This window comes from Eucyclogobius newberryi, unplaced genomic scaffold (genome assembly GCF_026437365.1).
Source record: "Eucyclogobius newberryi isolate DKJ021-1_F unplaced genomic scaffold, fEucNew1.0.hap1 SCAF_7, whole genome shotgun sequence".
NCBI classification, from domain to species: Eukaryota; Metazoa; Chordata; class Actinopteri; order Gobiiformes; family Gobiidae; genus Eucyclogobius; species Eucyclogobius newberryi.
The window spans coordinates 41,053,309-41,071,598 of NW_027316389.1; the positions used below are offsets into that span (position 1 = coordinate 41,053,309).

The following is an 18,290-nucleotide window of genomic DNA, read 5'->3' on the forward strand; positions in this document are numbered from 1 at the left end:
GACTGTAGATCTTGTTCTAATAACTTACTGGCATTTATACAAATGTAAACCTCCTACAATCGCTCCAGCAACAATCACGAATATTACAACAATGATTCCAGCGATGGCTCCAGTTGAGAGGCCCTCCTGAGGTACTAACGACATAGAATGAGATACAGTGAAACAAAACTGCTCAGATGTAGTGACTTAAGCAGAGAGCACAGTGCCATTTAGTCACTGCACAAGTTACTGCAGATTATTTAGATCTGAGTAAGTGAATTCATGTCTGTGGAAACAGCCATTCAATACGGCTGGTTTAAAGGATCTATAGTTAGCCTGTTTGTCATCTGAAGAAAGATTCTGTTTTTTTACCTGTCACAAGCACTGTATGTGAAGCCTCGACTGTTTTCTTTGTGATTTTATTTGTTGCTTTACAGATGTATTGTCCACTGTCTGAAGATCCAGCAGACTCTTTAGTATATTCAGATGATTGAGCGAGGATCTTCCTATTCTTAATCCAGGTGTAGTTAGCAGTTGGTACAGAGTCACAAAAGCATCTTAATTTTAATGTTTTGCCCTCTTGAATCTCTTTTGGACCTGAGATTTGAACATTTTCTGGTCCATCTGAAAAAAATAATGAAGAGTTAAAGTAAATGCTTGACGTAGATGAATGAAACATGAAGCGTTTAGCACTGACACTTACAGTTCACATGCAGAGAGTAAGACGCTGTCTCACTGTTGATGGAGTTACTAATTTCACAGACGTAAGTCCCACTGTCTTTTCTGTTCAGGACATTAAAAGACAACACTTGTTTTTGTTCATAAAATACAATGTTTTCAGAAGGCTTTAGCTCCTGTCCATTTATCAACCACTTTCTGCTGAAGATGGAGCCAGAGGCATCACAGATTATATTCACTGAGGAGCCTTCCATCGGCTGATTGGACGATGACTCGACAGAAATATTCATTATTCTCTCTGTGGAAGAAAAACTAAATATCACAAAGATTTCCTCACTGAAGATGTTAGATTAGTTACAGTAAATATTGCAAACGTAATAAATATTTGTCTTTTGACATTTTAAAGGACATGGCATGAAGGCAAATTATGAAGATACGTTCAACAGACAAATCTTATGGATAAAAGACACTGCTCTTACTCAACACAGAGATGAGTCCAGGCTCAGAAGTTGTGTATCTGTGAGTTTTGCTGTTGAAAGCCTGACAGCTGTAGTCTCCACTCTGGTTCATCTGGATCTTCATCAGTTCCAACTGTGCTCCAGTAAAAGACAACAGCTCTCCATTAAAAAGCCATTGAAACTGAGCTGCAGGTCTAGAGTCAGCTGAGCAGGACATAAGGACGTCTGAGCCTTCCTCAAAGTCATCGATTTGTGGAGAGGTCTTCAAAATGACATCATCAGGTCCGTCTGAAGGAAGAAAACATTGAATAAAGTTAAATGTGGAGAGTCATGAATGTGATTAACAGTAGACATCATTCACTCACAGCTGATGGAGAGTTCTGCAGGATCACTGGTGCTGCTACTGACAGGATTAGACACTTTACATCTGAATGGTCCCTGGTCAGAGCGCCTCACAGTGGCTATAGTGAGAGTTGCGCCTCCATCAGTGAGATTCACTCTGTCACTGGCTGTGACTTCATCACTGCCATTTAACCAGAGGAAAGACAGAGAGAGGCCAGAGGCAGAGCACGACAGAGTCACAGAACTGATGAACTCCACCGAGTCTGAGCTGCTGACTGTGACTCTCGCATCAGACACTCGCTCTGTGGGAGGAGAGACAGAGTCATTTAATCAACATACAATAAGAGAATGAATGCCATGGCGATCATATAAGCCTGTGCCAACCCACTTTCACCTTGAGCAGTGACTCCCAACCTACAGGGCTCAGCATCTAAATTAGGGCCCCAGGGAGGTGGATTTGGGATTAAGGATTTTATATAGATTACTGTTCTATAACGTTTGTATTTTTCATAAAACTATCATTAACCTCATCATTAACCTGAAGATGGTGTAAGAATAATATACAGATATATATGAATATACAGAATAAAATAGATTAAATTTAATTAAAAAATCATTTGAATCCAAATCAATTGTAATGTTTCATATATGGTGCTTATATGAGATTCAAATGTGTGTAGTTTTACATGCATACATTTACATCATAATAAAACAATTACCATAAACTTTCAGTTTTGTTTTCCCTTTTCTTTTAGATAATTGTGTTAGTTCAATAGCCACTTGGTACAGTCCAGCGTCATCAAAAGTCACGTTCCTGAGCTCCAGAGATCCAGTAGAGTTGAACAGAGTGACCCTGTCTTTATACTTTGGATAAATGCCATCACGCTTTGTGTCGACTATATCAATATATTCAAAATCCCATTCCATTCTAAAAAAAGGTGTTTGTGTTGGAGGAATTGATGTGGTGAACATGACTGTGCCTCCAACAGCTGCTTCCACAGAATCAGGCAACACACCATCTCCTGACACTAAACCTGGAATCATAATTAAACACAAAAACATTCAGGCATGTGACATCGTATTCATAAACTCAAGGTTAAAAATGTTTTTCCTTTAACATATAAAGACAAACTGCTGGTTCGTTTTTAATATACCTTTAGTTTTCCACCAACACGTAATCACAACATTTAACCAAAGTAAAATGTACTTTTTCCTACCTGTGAAGGCAATAGCAACAACACAGAATGTGAAGAGTCCCATTTTTGTAGTTTGCGTTGCATCCAAAGCCTCAGGAAACTGAACTCTGTGTGAGAAGTAAATGAGAGAGGTGTTTAAAGGCAATATCACTCTGCAGTAGTCTGGACTCACAGCTTACATGCTCTACACCGCATTTTGAAATTTTGCTAATTAAAAAATTGCTCCCATTTGCGCAAAACGAGTGCAATTTGGACCAAATTTGAATCAGTTATCAACTTTCAAGCTCGGACTTGTGTATTGTGAAAAAATCTAAATGTGTGCGATAGCGTCCCCGCGTCCTAGCGTGACATTTAAATGTATATATTTTTTTTTACAAAAATGTTCAAGATTTTGCCCAAAATTCAATGTTGGCGTCCCAATCAAAAAAGCCAATTGGACCCATGCCAATTTTTTACTGTGTAGCCGTAGCAATAAGAGAAACATCCAATGTTATCGTACTGTGAAAATCGCAAAATTACAACAAAGTATAAGGGCAAATCCAAAACAAAAAAAGGGGCACTAAGAGAATAAAGTAATTACATTTCGACATTAAAGTTTACTTTCACTTTCAGCACCACGGCCAGGACGCAAATGGACTTGGATTGGTTAAAAGTTTACACAAAGCCCACAATAGATGTTGATCTTTGTAATGCTGGCCTTTCAGACATCACATACAATCATTTCCCAGGTGCAGTGTCCCCATGTCCTTCTGGTTAATTGCCTGCGCATGGCTCAGGTCCTGGACACTGGGTAGGACACTGACCGCACTCAGAGCCACAGAAGACGAGGGAGTCTCGGACCATTTTCACCAATAATCTGCTCCCTTGACATCTGCCTCTTCAACCTCCTAAACTTTGTACAAAGTCACTGTTCATATAAGTTTTTTGTTGCATAGGTTTTATATCAGAGCACTACGGCTGGTGGAGCTGCAGTGCCTCACAGTTAACTTGGGATTGATGTGTAAAATGACATACTCCGGTGTTGGGTGCACTTGTGTTGTTGGAGCTTTATAGTATCCTTTCATTGTAGTCATCAGCCTGGGCTACATGGGTATATCAGGTTGTACTTGTGTTACTCCTGCTTCCGAAGAGTGCACACGCTTTTTCTCTCGCTCCACTTGCTATCGCTGCTTTCCTTATTTATTTTGCTTTTTAATCAGTTTTTGTCTTCCAAACATTTTTGCTTTAGACTTTTTCAAGTAAACCAAGGATTTTAAGAACATTTTTCCAGTTTTAACGACATATCTGACGCCAGCGACATGTCCGGGAGAAGAAGGGAGAAAGACTGTGAACGCTGTCGGAAATATCAACAAGAAATTGATGAGCTGAAAACACGGATATTTGTTTTGGAATCTGAAAAAGTTCTTCACGATACCATTCCTGTGTCAACCGATGGTAAGAAGAGCACGCTTTTTACAAGAAAAACTGCTACTTTCAACCTGAACCGCAGTGACTCTGTGTCGTTTCCAAAACTGTCTAAAAACCAGAAAGGCCAGGCTGTTTCTTGGAACAAACTTGGAGCAAAGCCTAAACGATACAAAGATAAGGTGAAGTCACCTAAAATACAGCTCACAAACAGATTTTTACCACTTTCAGAGATGGAATTAAATAAAAAAAGGAAAGATGACGTGGCCAAAATACAGCGAGGAGGATCTGTGCCAGGAGCCAAGGTCACGCAGATTGTTTTGGTTGGAGACGGCGCAATAAGTCACGTGACGCATGAAAAGATAAACACACATTCTTTTCCAAGCACCATTGTTTCTGAGATAACGTAACTCCTTCCAAATATTATGGCTGAGCATGGAGGAGCTAAACAGCTGATTGTGCACGAGGGTGCAGTGGACATGCGGCGGGAACAGACTGAAGTTTTGAAAAAATACTTCTTGAAGTTATTCGACGTGCTTGATAAAATGGAAATCAAAACATTCATAAGTGGACCTCTTCCAAACATCGACAGGAGGATAAACAAGTTTAGCCGGCTTCTTCAGCTGAACACATGGCTGTCCAAAGAGTGTGCCCCTAGAGGACTACACTACATTGAGAACTTCTATCTATTCTGGAAACGTGAGGACCTGTTTAAGAGAAATGGCCCCCACCTATGCAGAGGTGGAGTGAGGGTGCTGACAGAGAACCTGCTCCACGCTCTGAGGCATTGGACTGGGCCTGGACAGGGTCCTGAGCAGATAGTTAGAGAAGAGAGGAATGAGAGAAGAATTCCTGCTCCATCAGCCAGAGACCGAGCCAATGTTTCAACATCAAAAGCACCACAACCTCAGCCTCCACCAAAGGATTCATCAGCAGCTGCTCCACCACCACCAGCAAAGGATTCAGCTCCAGCTGCTCCACATTCACCTCCACCGCCTCCAGCAAAGGAACAATCTTCAAAGGCCTTGGACCCATCTGTGACAAGCCCAACAACATCCCTGTCATCGCCCCTGCCTTCACACCAGCCCTGGGTTCCCCCTGCAACATCTACTCCCACTAAAGATTCATCATTCTCCTTCTCATCTCCACTCTCACCCATGGGCCTTCCCAGCCATTTTGAAAGTCTGATCAAATCAGGCATTAAGATGGCTCCACTCACGCCCAATATAGCAAGATCAAGGGCTATGTCAATACTTAGCAACTCTTCCTGGCCAAGCCGACTACACCAACAAAAGCCCCACCACCCATCCCCCCCCTCGCCTCTCACCTGGTCCCAAACTCTCCTTGGCTACAAAAGCCCCACCACCCATCCAACCTCGCCTTTCACCTGGTATCTCCCATAGCTAGGATGCACTGGGTCTCAACGTTGCCGGGACTTATTGTCACATTAAAAATAAAACCAACCCGGGGCCCTATGTAAAACGAGCCCCCCCCTAGTGCTATTTCTGTAGTCACATCAGCACACAGATGGAAAAACAAAATGCGAGTCAGGCCTGAGAAATGTGATTCATATTCCCTGTGAAAAGATAAAGCCCAGTCTCACTGAAACTAGTCTGAAACTTGCTGTGCTAAATGTCAGATCCTTATGTAACAAATCTCTCTTAATTAATAATTTTATTTCTTCTTATAATCTTGATTTTATGTTTTTAACTGAAACATGGCTTGACAAAAACACAGGAAATGTAGTTCTGATAGAATCTGCTCCACCCAACTTTAAGTTTGAATCTGAAACACGAGAAGAAAAAAAAAGGGGTGGAGTCTGTGTTGTCTTTAGAGATGAAATAATTACCCGCAGGTTGTCTTTTGGGGTGTTTTCATCATTTTAGTATGTATCCTTTAAAATGGAGCTAAAACGGTCTCCATCCATTCTCTTCATTGTTTTATACAAGCCTCTCCAGCACTGCCAAAGTTTTATTGATGATTTTACTGAGATGCTTTCAGTCATATGCACAGACTTTGATGGTTTGGTCATTACAGGTGATTTCAATGTGCATGTTGATAATATTTGTGACAGAAACGCTAAAGAGTTTGATGCTGTCCTTGAAACCTTCAGTCTTACTCAGCATGTGAGAGGCCCCACCCACAGCAGAGAGGCCAGAGAGGCCCCACCCACAGCAGAGAGGCCCCACCCACAGCAAAGGACACACTCTAGATCTCATAATTACAAAGGGGGTAAATATTTCAAATGTTAATGTGATCGATGTTGCTCTGTCTGATCATTTCTGTGTCTTCCTTGACCTGTCTGTTTCTCTCCAACCTCCGGTTGGTCCTGCAGTTGTTCAGAGGAGACACATAAGTGATGGCACATGTGCACTGTTTATGGAAATAATAAACTTTGAAAATGTCTCATGTTCTAAAGTAAATGATTTGTTGAACTCTGTTACATCTAGTGTTTTGAATGTTCTGTACACCATCGCCCCTATGAAGGCTAAAATGGTTAAAAATAAGCAGAAGGCGCCGTGGAGAAATGATGATTCGGTCAGGGCACAGAAAAGGGAGTGTCACAGGGCCGAACGGAAATGGCGCAAGTCAAAGCTCCAGGTTCAAAAAGAGATTTACAAAGAGAAGCTGAACATGTACAACCTAATCTTATGTAGAACTAGGGAAAGATATTTTTCTGAAATAATTGGAAGCTGCAGTAACAACTCGCGTGTCCTGTTTGCCACAGTAAACAGATTAACAAACCCTCCAGCTCAGCCGCCGTTAGAACTCATTTCATTATCCAAGTGTAATGAGTTTGGATTATTCTTTAATGACAAAGTTCAGGGCATTAAAAATGCTATAAATCCCACAATGCAAAAAATTACCGTAAAACCACCAAGACACTTAGAGCGAACTCACTTTCCACCAGTAACTGACAAAACTGTCCATGAGATCATCACCAGTCTGAGTTCATCTACATGCTGCCTCGATGTGTTACCCACCAGATTTCTAAAGTATGTGCTGAACAGTTTGTTAGCACCACTCACTCACATAGTCAACATGTCGCTTCAATCTGGAACATTCCCAATGTCTTTGAAAACTGCGGTCATAAAGCCTCTCCTAAAGAAGAGCAGTCTTGATGCCGCAGTACTGAGTAATTACCGGCCCATCTCTAATCTGCCATTTTGGGGCAAAGTCCTTGAAAAGGTTGTTTACCAACAGCTCACAGATTTCCTCTTAATAAACAACTCATTTGATGTTTTTCAGTCAGGTTTTAGACCTCATCACAGCACTGAGACTGCTCTTGTCAAGGTGACAAATGACATCCGCCTGAACACTGACACGGGCAAAGCCTCAGTCTTAATTTTGTTAGATCTCAGTGCTGCTTTTGACACTGTCGATCATGGGATCCTCTTACAGAGACTAGAGGACTGGGTGGGCATCACTGGCACTGCCCTAAACTGGTTAAGGTCCTATCTGGAGGACAGGAAGTACTTTGTTGAAATTGGTAGCTGTGTCTCAGACCACATGACCCTGACCTGTGGAGTGCCCCAAGGGTCAGTCCTGGGTCCCCTTCTGTTCAACCTCTACATGCTGCCGTTAGGTCAGTTGATACGCAGTGAAAATGTGTCCTATCACAATTATGCAGACGACACTCAGATCTATGTTTCACTGTCGGCAGGTGACTATGGACCAGTAGATTCACTCTGTCACTGCATCCAACAGATCAGTTTGTGGATGCAAAACAACTTTCTCCAGCTGAACTCAGACAAGCCTGAAATAATCGGTTAGTGTGTTAGCGGTCACCTCCAGAGTCTCGCTCTAAAACCTACAAACCAAATTAGAAATCTGGGGGTAATAATGGACTCAGACTTGAACTTTAATAGCCACGTCAAATCAATAACATCAGCAGCTTTTTACCATCTAAAAAACATTGTCAAAATCAAAAATATAGTGTCAAAACCAGATTTAGAGAGACTTATCCATGCGTTTGTCTCCAGTAGATTAGACTACTGTAACAGCCTGCTCACTGGCCTCTCCAAACGAGCTGTAAAACAGCTGCAGTACATCCAGAACGCTGCTGCTCGGGTCCTGACTAGAACCAGGAAGTACCATCACATTAGTCCTGTTCTCAGGTCTCTGCACTGGCTCCCTGTGGCTCAGAGAATAGACTTTAAAGCAGCTCTGCTTGTGTACAAGTCTCTCCATGGCCTAGCACCAAAGTACATCTTGGATATGTTAGTGCCATATGAACCATCTCGGACTCTGAGGACCTCAGGGACCGGCCTCCTGCTGGTGCCCAGAGTCAGGACAAAACATGGGGAATCTGCGTTTCAGTTTAATGCAGCTAAAATCTGGAACAGTCTTCCTGAAGATGTGAGACAGGCTTCTACTCTGACAATGTTCAAATCTAAGCTAAAAACTGTTTTGTTTAGCTGCGCATATGACTGAAAGGATTTTTTTCTTTGCGCTCTTCTCTTTTGTTTGTGATTTTATTAGTTTTGACAATCAGTTGGATTGATAATTTTTAATTTAGTTAATTTTATTGTATTTCTGTTTATGTAATTTCTTTGTGATTTGAATGCATTTTTCCTGCTGTGTGAAGCACTTTGAATTGCCTTGTGTATGAAATGTGCTCTACAAATAAACTTGCCTTGCCTTACTCGGCTATAGGAGGTGGAATGAGTTGTATGGATGATGGCGTGTGCGTAAAACATATTGCTTTTTGGCTGTGCCAAACACGATCCAAGCGTTAGACAGGAGGATCTGAGAGGAAGCGCAGACAGCAAACAGCTGTTTTGTACTCTGTGTGTTTTTACTGAGTTTGTCCAAGGGATGACAAAAAGGTTAGAATCGGTGCATAAAACGTAAGTGCACACAATGAGTAAGAATTGTGATTGTGCGCAAAGAAGGCGGAAAATGGGTCATGTCAAGTCATTCTAATGTTGTTTTAGGCCATGACATGTCACGGAATTAATATCTTTGTTGTTCTCCTGTGTGCAGATGGGATAAGAATATGAGGTCCTGATTATACGGAATATCTACTGTCCGGCGCCTCTTAATCATCAATTAATGCGTCAGGACCGGATTCAGTGTGGAAATGGTCTTTGATTAAACCTCTGAAGAGAGAGCTGGAACCGTCACAAACGTGATAGTCTGGTCTATCTCTTTTTGAGCTGATTTGGGTTGTGATTATGTCATGTTTGTTACCACCTATAAAAGGTGTACTTTGTAACTTGTAAAGTTAGGTAGGGACAGAACGAACTTGTCTTAGGGAGAGTGAGGGTGTTTATCCACTGTGCACGTGAATAAACTTCCACCTTTTGAGAGAGACCGAGAGACTCTGTTTCTGCTTCAAGTTATTGCCTGGTTACTCTTTACTTGATCATTGTTTACAGGAAACTGCCGTAACAGTGCCCAGGTAGAAAAACAACTTAGAGGAGCAGAAAATGTGTGAATATAACACAGAGGCGTCTCCTTCTGTCCTGGCGCTGATAAACTGCAGTGTCTTGTCTTGTAATCAGCACACACGTAAGACATTGTTTTAAAAGCCAGGAAACACTTTAACATCTATTGCAGGCTTTTGTGTAGTTCTAAACTGTCAACTCATCCAAGCCCGTTCATTTGCGTCCTGGCGTGCTGAAAGTGAACTGCTCATGTCACTTTGAATCAGAACATTCAGAGCCCCTAAACCGGCCCCTAAACTACAACTTTGTTCTCATAAATTCATGACTTTATTCTTGTTAAATTACAACTTTTTGACTTTGACTTTCATCTCATACGATTATGACTTTAATGTCGAAAGTTAATGGCTTAATAGCCCTTATACTCCGTTGTACAAAATCTCTGAAATGTCCAAATGTTTACGCTTCACACTTTAACAAACTCTTCTTTGGGCGATTGCCTGATCAAGCTCAAATTTGGGGGAAATCATCTTCAGGAGTGTGGCATCAAAAGGTATCCAAATTTCAATTATACAATGTATTTGTGCGGCGCAGGTGCAAATTTGTCCGACAAAGACAAATTATCATTAACAAAATTACTCCCATTTGCTCATCCCAAGTCCGATTTCGCCCACATTTAAATTGGTTCATAGACTTTCAAGCCTGGACCTGCTCATAGTTAAGAAAAGGGCCATGATAGCACCCCCTACAGAGTGAAATCAAATTGTATATAGGATGTAAAAATGTAACGTTGTTGAAAATGTTTGAAATTTGCATAAACCTCCAACCTCCATTGGGAAAATCTCAATCTCTGACATTTCCATTTCATACTTACCTTACATAGTGAAATGAAATTGTATATGGTCCGTGAAAATTTAACTTTTTCGAAGAAAAAAATCATTTTGCACAAAATTAGATTTTCGGCGTCCCGATCAAAAAAGTCGAAAGGGTCGGAGTCATATTTTGTACGCCATAGCAAAGACAGAAAACTCCCATGTAATCCCAATGGGAAAATTGCCAATGCATGGGAGACAATTTTTTAGTTATTCTTAAATTCATGACACTTTGCACAAATTATATTTTGGCATCCCGATCAAAAAAGCCAAATGGACCCATGTCATATTTTGTAAGACCAACCTACTTTAAATTTGGTGACAATCATCTTCAGGAGCGGGGCATCAAAACCGATCCAATTTTTTATTCTAAGTGTTACGATCTCTGCGTTCACATAAACAAAGAGTTAGAACATAGGTGTCAAACTCTGTCAAACGCCAAATCTGGCCCGCCAGACGTTTTAATCTGACCCGCCGAACATTTCAATTTTTAAAAAAAATCGATTCATAGAACCGTAGTTACATCCGTAAACGTTTTTATCTCTAAAACTACGCGTCCCACAATGCCGCCGGTGGCCGCCCCTCCCCCACGGGGCTCTGCTGTGTGAGCTGCCGAGGGAGAAGTGCACTTTAAGCACTTTTGAGCAGAAGTTTAGTGGTGTGTCAGTTCAGGTGTACAGAGAACTACACAGACGTGGAAATGTTAGTTGGTACATTTAAAGTTTTTTAGAGAAGTTTATTTTGTTATAAAGTCAAATGTTTATCTCTGTGTAGAACTGTAGGTCAACTCTGAAGTTGTAACGCACATAAACTGAAGCACAGTATTGTTGAAATTACACTTGTTTTTCGAAATACATTTCAGTTTATGAGAACAAACGTTTTGTAATTTTTTTATCGATCCAGTAATTGCTTCAAAACAGCGTAGGCGCTACAAAGCTATTTATTTCTTATATTTTTAATAGTTTTATGTTTTACGTTATGTTCGGCCCGTGACCCAGCCTGAGCATCGAAATTCGGCCCGCGAGTTTGACACCCCTGAGTTAGAAAGTTAGAAGGATCATTCCGTCGCTCCCACACAGAAAAATCCCTAAAAGCATGGAAAAGCTGCTACTATCCTATAAGCATGCTCTGCGTAAGGCCCAAACCAGATACTATTCAAATCTAATAGAAGTCAACAAAAGTAAAACTAAATTTCTTTTCAGCACTGTAGCCAGGCTAACAAACTATCACAGCAGTAGAGCCCTCAATCTCAGCTTCTCTCAGCTCTGATGATTTCCTCCTATTTTTTAACAAAAAAATAAAAACAATCAGAGATAAATTAGATGAAATTACTTCCGCTATTAGCCCTGAACTAGCCCAAGCTGTAAAACTAATGTCCCATATAAATCCATCAGTAAATTTAGAAAGGGGCACAGCTGTTGATCAAGCAGAGATAACTTCAGCCATTATGTCCTCTAAAAGCTCAACTTGTGTCCTAGACGCAATTCCAAGGACATTCTCCCCTAATTATAGACTCTATTCTTAATATGATAAATACTTCTCTAGAAAGTGGCTATGTTCCACAGTCCTTCAAACATGCAGTCATTAAACCTCTTCTGAAAAAGCCTAACCTCGATCCTGACCTATTGGTAAACTACCGACCTATTTCAAATCTTCCCTTCGTCTCTAAAATCCTTGAAAAAGTTGTAGTTAAACAGCTTTGTGGCCACCTGCAGGACAATAACTTATTTTACATAGTATTTTTCCAGTCAGGGTTCAGAGCCCACCACAGCACTGAAACTGCACTAGTTAAAGTCACAAATGATGTTATTAGCTGCTGACGATGGACTGGTCACAATCCTGGTTCTGTTGGACCTTAGTGCAGCGTTTGACACCATCGACCACAACATTCTACTGCAGAGGTTAGAATGTGATGTAGATGTCGGAGGAACAGCCCTCAGCTGGTTTAAATCCTATTACCAGATAGGTACCAATTTGTTAATGTGAACCAGAGCTCCTCACCATGCTCTAAAGTAACTTACGGTGTGCCACAGGGATCAGTACTCGGTCCAATTCTGTTTACTCTTTACATGCTGTTAGGCAACATTATCAGGTCACATGGCATTAACTTCCACTGCTATGCAGATGACACTTAACTATCTGCTTCTTAACCCTGAAAAAAACGGTCATGGTCGTAATGTAAGAAACCTTGGAGTCTTATTTGACCAGGAGCTCTCATTTAAAGTACATATAACTCAAGCCTTCACAGCCTATTTCCATTTGTGCAATATAGCCCAAATCAGAAGAATCCTGCCTAAAAGTGATGCTGAAAAACGTATTAATGCATTTGTAACATCTAGATTGGACTACTGTAACTCCCTGCTCGCAGTGTGTTCTAAAAGCTCCATAAAAACCATTCAACTGGTTCAAAATGCAGCAGCAAGATTACTAACAGGAACTAAAAGAAGAGAACACATTACGCCGGTGCTCATGTCTCTTCACTGGCTCCTGTCGAGTTTAGAATCAAATTTAGAATTCTACTCCTGACCTACAAAGCTATGAATGACATGGCCCCATCCTACCTCAAAAATGCTATAGTACCAATCATCCAGACAGAGCTCTTCGCTCTCAAAATGCTGACCTTCTGGTGGTCCCAAGAGTCTCTAAAAGCACAGTAGGAGGTAGAGCCTTCTGGAGGTCCCAAGAGTCTCTAAAAGCACAGCAGGAGGTAGAGCCTTCTGGAGGTCCCAAGAGTCTCTAAAAGCACAGTAGGAGGTAGAGCCTTCTGGTGGTCCCAAGAGTCTCTAAAAGCACAGTAGGAGGTAGAGCCTTCTGGAGGTCCCAAGAGTCTCTAAAAGCACAGCAGGAGGTAGAGCGTTTAGCTACCAAGCTCCTATGTTATAGAATCAGCTCCCAGTGCATGTTAAAGAGGCCGACACAGTCTCTTCATTTAAGACCAGGCTTTAAACGTTTCCTCTTTGAAATCGCTTATGGTCAAGCCATTTAGGAACAGAAATATATCCTACAGTTTCAGCTACGCTGCCCTAGGAGCAACTATGCTGGGAGAAGTATGGCAGCTTGGGCACTATCCTTTCTTTCTGACTACTTATTCTATCAAACAATATTTATTATTTAATTCCTTCTTTTTCTCACTCCGATGACCTGTGGACCCAGATGCTCCTGTCCTGGTGAAGCGGTCTCTACCCCGTATGAACGGTCCTTCATCTGCCTGAAGAGCTGTTTCTCCTCCTGAAGAACTTGTTCTCCTCCTGAGTGAGTCCAGCTCCACTGTCTCCCTCGCATCCGTCTGTCCGTCTGTAGGAGTCAGATCCACCCTTCACTGTGGAACTCCCCCAGGTTTCTACTTTTTCCCAAGCAGGTTTTTTGTCGTTTTTCCTGGCCGAGAAGGAGGGGCTAAGGACAGAGGACGCTGGAACATTGTCCCTCGCCATCACAGACATTGCTTAATTTGTTTCTTACTGTGGCCCTCAGAGGCAACCGTTGTTGTGATTTTGGGTGTTACAAAAATACATTTAAAAAAATGTCCCCCCACTTTTCTCTTCTGCTCTTTGAGCTCTAATTTGACCTCTGAACATGCTCAAAAACTCAAAAATGTTTGCCCAAAATTCAGAATCTGCAAAAAATGTAGGTTTTTTCCTATGCCAATTTTATGTGTGTTAAAAACGGCTCTACCTACAAAAGTCAAAATACATTGCGCCTATGGAAGACGTCCGGCACCCAAGCGCCACACCACCGCCACACACCACAGCAGCCCAACACACCCCAACTCTATAAACGTCTACCCAACCCAACCCTGTGTTATATAAGTAAGCAACTACAGCCTTACACAAACCCTGTGACTGAAATGAAAGAACATTCCGCAGTTTTAATTCCGGCCCATTATTCTGAAACCACAAGGCCAACCCGGTCCAAATCAGCACGTGCTCGAGCGTCTCTGGCTCTTGACAGTGATTACACAGACCGGTCGGATGCTTGCCTATTCTACTCAGAGACCAATTGAGTCCAGTATGGCCCAACTTCATGCAAGCAAAGGCCCTTTCCTCCACCGCATTCCTGCCCATGGATCTGCATGGACCAACACCACCCTATTTTTGATAGAGATGCCGTCCAGTATCACACCGACTCCAAAATTCCTGCGAAAGCTTATACACTTGACTCTTGATAATTGGCTTGACTTCAGATTTGCTTAACTCAGCCGTCACATCAATTGATGGCCGCCTAAGGGAAATTTTAGCCAGTGAATCAGCCACTTTGTTACCATCTACCCCCACATGCGCAAGAACCCAAATGAAGGAAACCCTCACATCCTTCCTATGTATAAGAGTATAAGACAGAAGATACTATTGAAAACATCCTGTCTGCAATCCGACTTCCCAGATTTAATGCTTTGCAATGCAGAAAGGCTGTCAGAGGCCACCACAACGCCGCAACACTTTAAAGTAGATTCAGCCCATTCCAATGCTAACTATATCGCTATGAGTTCCGATGTAAAAACAGAAAGGCAATCTGTTAACCTCTTCTTGACCACCAGGTCAGGCACAAAATAAGCAGCGCCGGTACGCCCAGTCTTTTTTTTATTGTTATTTATGGAATATGCATTTCAATAAGATATTATAGTATTTCTGTGTAAAGAAATGGATTCCCCTAGTTGTAAGCTTTCAATAGAGCCCTCATTGATGTATGTAGCTTGAAGAAGTCAAAAGTGATCAAATGTTTTCTAAATGTGTCCAATTTGGATAGGTTTGGATAGAGTTGGACAAGGGAATGGTCCTTTTATCCAATGCCTGGATAAAGTATTACAATAAGTGAAGTAAAATACTTGTTTCTACAGATAATGATCTCACATTTGAAACTTAAATGACCAACTAGTTTTTGTAATGATATTTCATGTATTTCAGGCCTCACATACAAACAGCAGCTACAAACATCCTCATTTTTAACAAAAAACGTTTTTGTGGTTTATCCAAGATTTATAACTTTTGTTCAGTCAGACTTAGAGTAGTTCTGACTATTGATAGTAAACATGGAGAATGTTACCTTTACACAGTTACCGAGTTTTTATATATAATCCACATACAAGTATGGTTTTAATTTGGAGAGGTGTCTTTAGAGACAGTTGGACAAAAATCCGCCTAAGGATAAGTTAGTCTCAGCTGCAGACATTTAGGCAATACAGCCATAATCAATAGTTGCCCTCATGATACCCCGATAAATATTCAGGAGCGACCCTCTCCTGTCTCCCCAGTCCTGGCCGGACAGAAAACGAAGCAGATTATTCACCTTTTTGCATTTATCACTGATCATTGTGTTGTCGCCAACTAAGCCTTGAATCTCACTTCCCTGACCTGTTTGAGTTCTTACCCATGCAGTTTAAGAGACGTCTCTATGCCTACTGTAGTTGTACGATGTTGTTGTTGTTGTTGTTGTTGTTGTATGGTGGTTGGTATCCAAGTGTTGCATTACCGCCAGACTTTATTCTTCAGACTTTGAAGAATACCGCCTGGTAATGTAACACTTGTTGTTGTTGTTGTTGTTTTATGGCGGTTGGCATCCAAGTGTTGCAATACCGACAGACACTGAATAAAATCTGGTAATGTAACACTTACATTACCGCCAATGTGTTACTTTAAAGGAGGGTCTAAAGTGACGTTCTAGAATCTTGGCTTGATGCTGAATCCTGACATCAAATGTTATTGTTGCCATAACAACTGTGACCATTTTTACGTCCTATATGACAACAAAACATATTATTTAATTCATATCTAAGCGGTATAACTACAGAGGATGTCGGTAATGTAACACTTGGATATATAAAACACCAAAGAAGAAGAAGAAATAGACAATGGGTGTTGGTAACAGTGGATGGCAGTAATGTAACACTTGGATACCAACCGCTATAAAACACCAAAGAAGAAGAAAGCAATGTCTTTGTCCCAATCGAGCAAGGGATTGCTATGGTAACGGTACAAATTTTAATTTTTAAAAAAGTTCATATCAACATATTTCATTTGAATACTCACGATTCTGGATACAATATTTAAAAACTAGTTGATTAAATAAAAAAAAATGCAACATCTTTAGGTGCAGATTGGACAATGCTGTTTCCAGCTGAAAGTTAAAAGAATTATGTGCCATATAAAAACGTCAAGCACAGTGGTCCAGGGGGTTCTGCCCTATATTCCCCGGTACCGGTCATCCCTGGGGCCGCTATTCCCCGGTATCCCTGTTCCCCCTGTGAACCCTGAGCCGTACCAATGACAAAACCCTCCAATGTTATCCCACAACATTAGCCATGCCCAATGTGTCGCTGTCTGTTTAGTTCTTAGATAAGATAAAATGAGGGCGCATCAGCGCCATTTTTATCAAGTTGAAAGTGCGGAGTACGAAGCCCAGCGGCCATTGGAAGCTCTTTGAGCTCTAATTTGACCCCCTGAACATGCTGTAGCGATGACGGAAAACTCCAATGTTTTCCCGATGGGAAAATCTGACATTTCCACTTCATACATTTACAAACTCCTCCCCAAATGTTCCCCCGACCAACCTAAAATGTGAGAATCATCTTTAGTTATTTTTCAAGAATTGGAGTTGTTTGGCCTTCAGCATGGCCAACAAACAATATAGTTTTTCCAAATTACATGAAATTTTGCACAACATTCTATTTTGGCGTCCCAAACAAAAAAGCCAAATGGACCCATGCCATATTTTGTTTGGGAAAGCCGTAGCAATGACACTAACATCTCATGTTATACCAATTGGAAAATAGCAAATCTTGGAAATATGCACATTTTTACACTCTGTACTCTGAACGAACTCCTCCTTGGGAGTTAGCCCAACCAACTTTAAATGTGGTGACAATCATCTCCAGGAGTAGGGCATCAAAAGTCATACATTTTTTCATTCTACTGTGACTCAGAATTGAGTCAGCATTGTGTTCATTTGCACTGGTTATGCACAACATTGGCCATGTCCAATGTGTCATCTGTTTACTTCTTAGATACCACACACAATGAGCTGGTCTGCAAACTCCCAACAAATGGATATAAGATAAAGTTAATTTGAAAGTTGGGACAGTGGACAGTGGGACACTGGAGGGAGTTCGGTTGGAAGAATGTGACAAGTTTCTTTATAACACCTTATCAAAGTTCTCATTACTCACAGGGAGGGGCTGTATGTTGGAGGAAGTGTGGTTGCCAGGAGGCACGTCATTATCACATATTTTGGGACTGCCCTGTTGTACAGACTTATTGGACAGAAATCAATATGGCACTACAGACAATCTTTGACACTACGATCCCATCAGACTTTAGATCCATGTATTTGGGTCTCAGGACCCCTGCCATGGACATTGGGAACGGATATCTCTGGAGAATACTTTAGGTGGCCGGGAAAAAGGCCATCACAAAAAAATGGATGACACAGACTGCACCAACAATAAAGGACTGGACCGAAATCATAATGGACATACGGAAAATGGAAGAAATCACATATGGACTTAACTTGGAAATGGACAAATTTGACATAAACTGGACGAAATGGGACTCACATTATGGATCAGGTGTGCCCTAACCATGTATTTTATTTTCATTTGGATGCATTATTCTAAAAACGGTAATCTCACAATACACACTTTGTATTTTCTCTGGCTCCGCCCACTCAGCACTTTCTTGTCTTTATTTTATGTATTTCTTCTCTCTTTCTTTCTCTTTTTTTCTTTATTTTTTTCTCCTTTCTCTTTTTTTCTTTTTTCACAATGTTATTGGTCTGTATCTTTATTTACACACAAGTATTGATTGATCTGTGTTTATTCTTTCAATAAAAAAATAATTAAAAAAAAAAAAAAAAACGTCCTTATGTACATAATGAAGAAAATAATGTTATCTGTGCATGGTTGGTAGTTTATGTACATATGCAGCAAGCAGTAATCATTTTGAACTTTATACCTGTTATTACTTGTCAGTAAGCATTGCTAATTAC

General features: G+C 41.0%; 1 protein-coding gene across 3 annotated transcripts in view; it reads right to left on the reverse strand.

The window, feature by feature from the left end:
- Positions 1 to 18,290, reverse strand: part of LOC140349226 (cell adhesion molecule CEACAM5-like) — an 82,461-nt gene that overhangs the window by 42,612 nt on the left and 21,559 nt on the right. For 2 of the 3 annotated variants that reach the window (XM_072435499.1, XM_072435500.1), the window contains 4 exons: positions 1,481 to 1,759; positions 1,137 to 1,403; positions 683 to 955; positions 352 to 603 (listed from right to left, as the gene is read on the reverse strand). In XM_072435499.1, coding sequence (XP_072291600.1) covers positions 352 to 603; positions 683 to 955; positions 1,137 to 1,403; positions 1,481 to 1,759 — 1,071 coding nt within the window. The remainder of the gene's footprint in view (positions 1 to 351; positions 604 to 682; positions 956 to 1,136; positions 1,404 to 1,480; positions 1,760 to 18,290) is intronic. The other variant, XM_072435501.1, reaches the window with a different exon arrangement.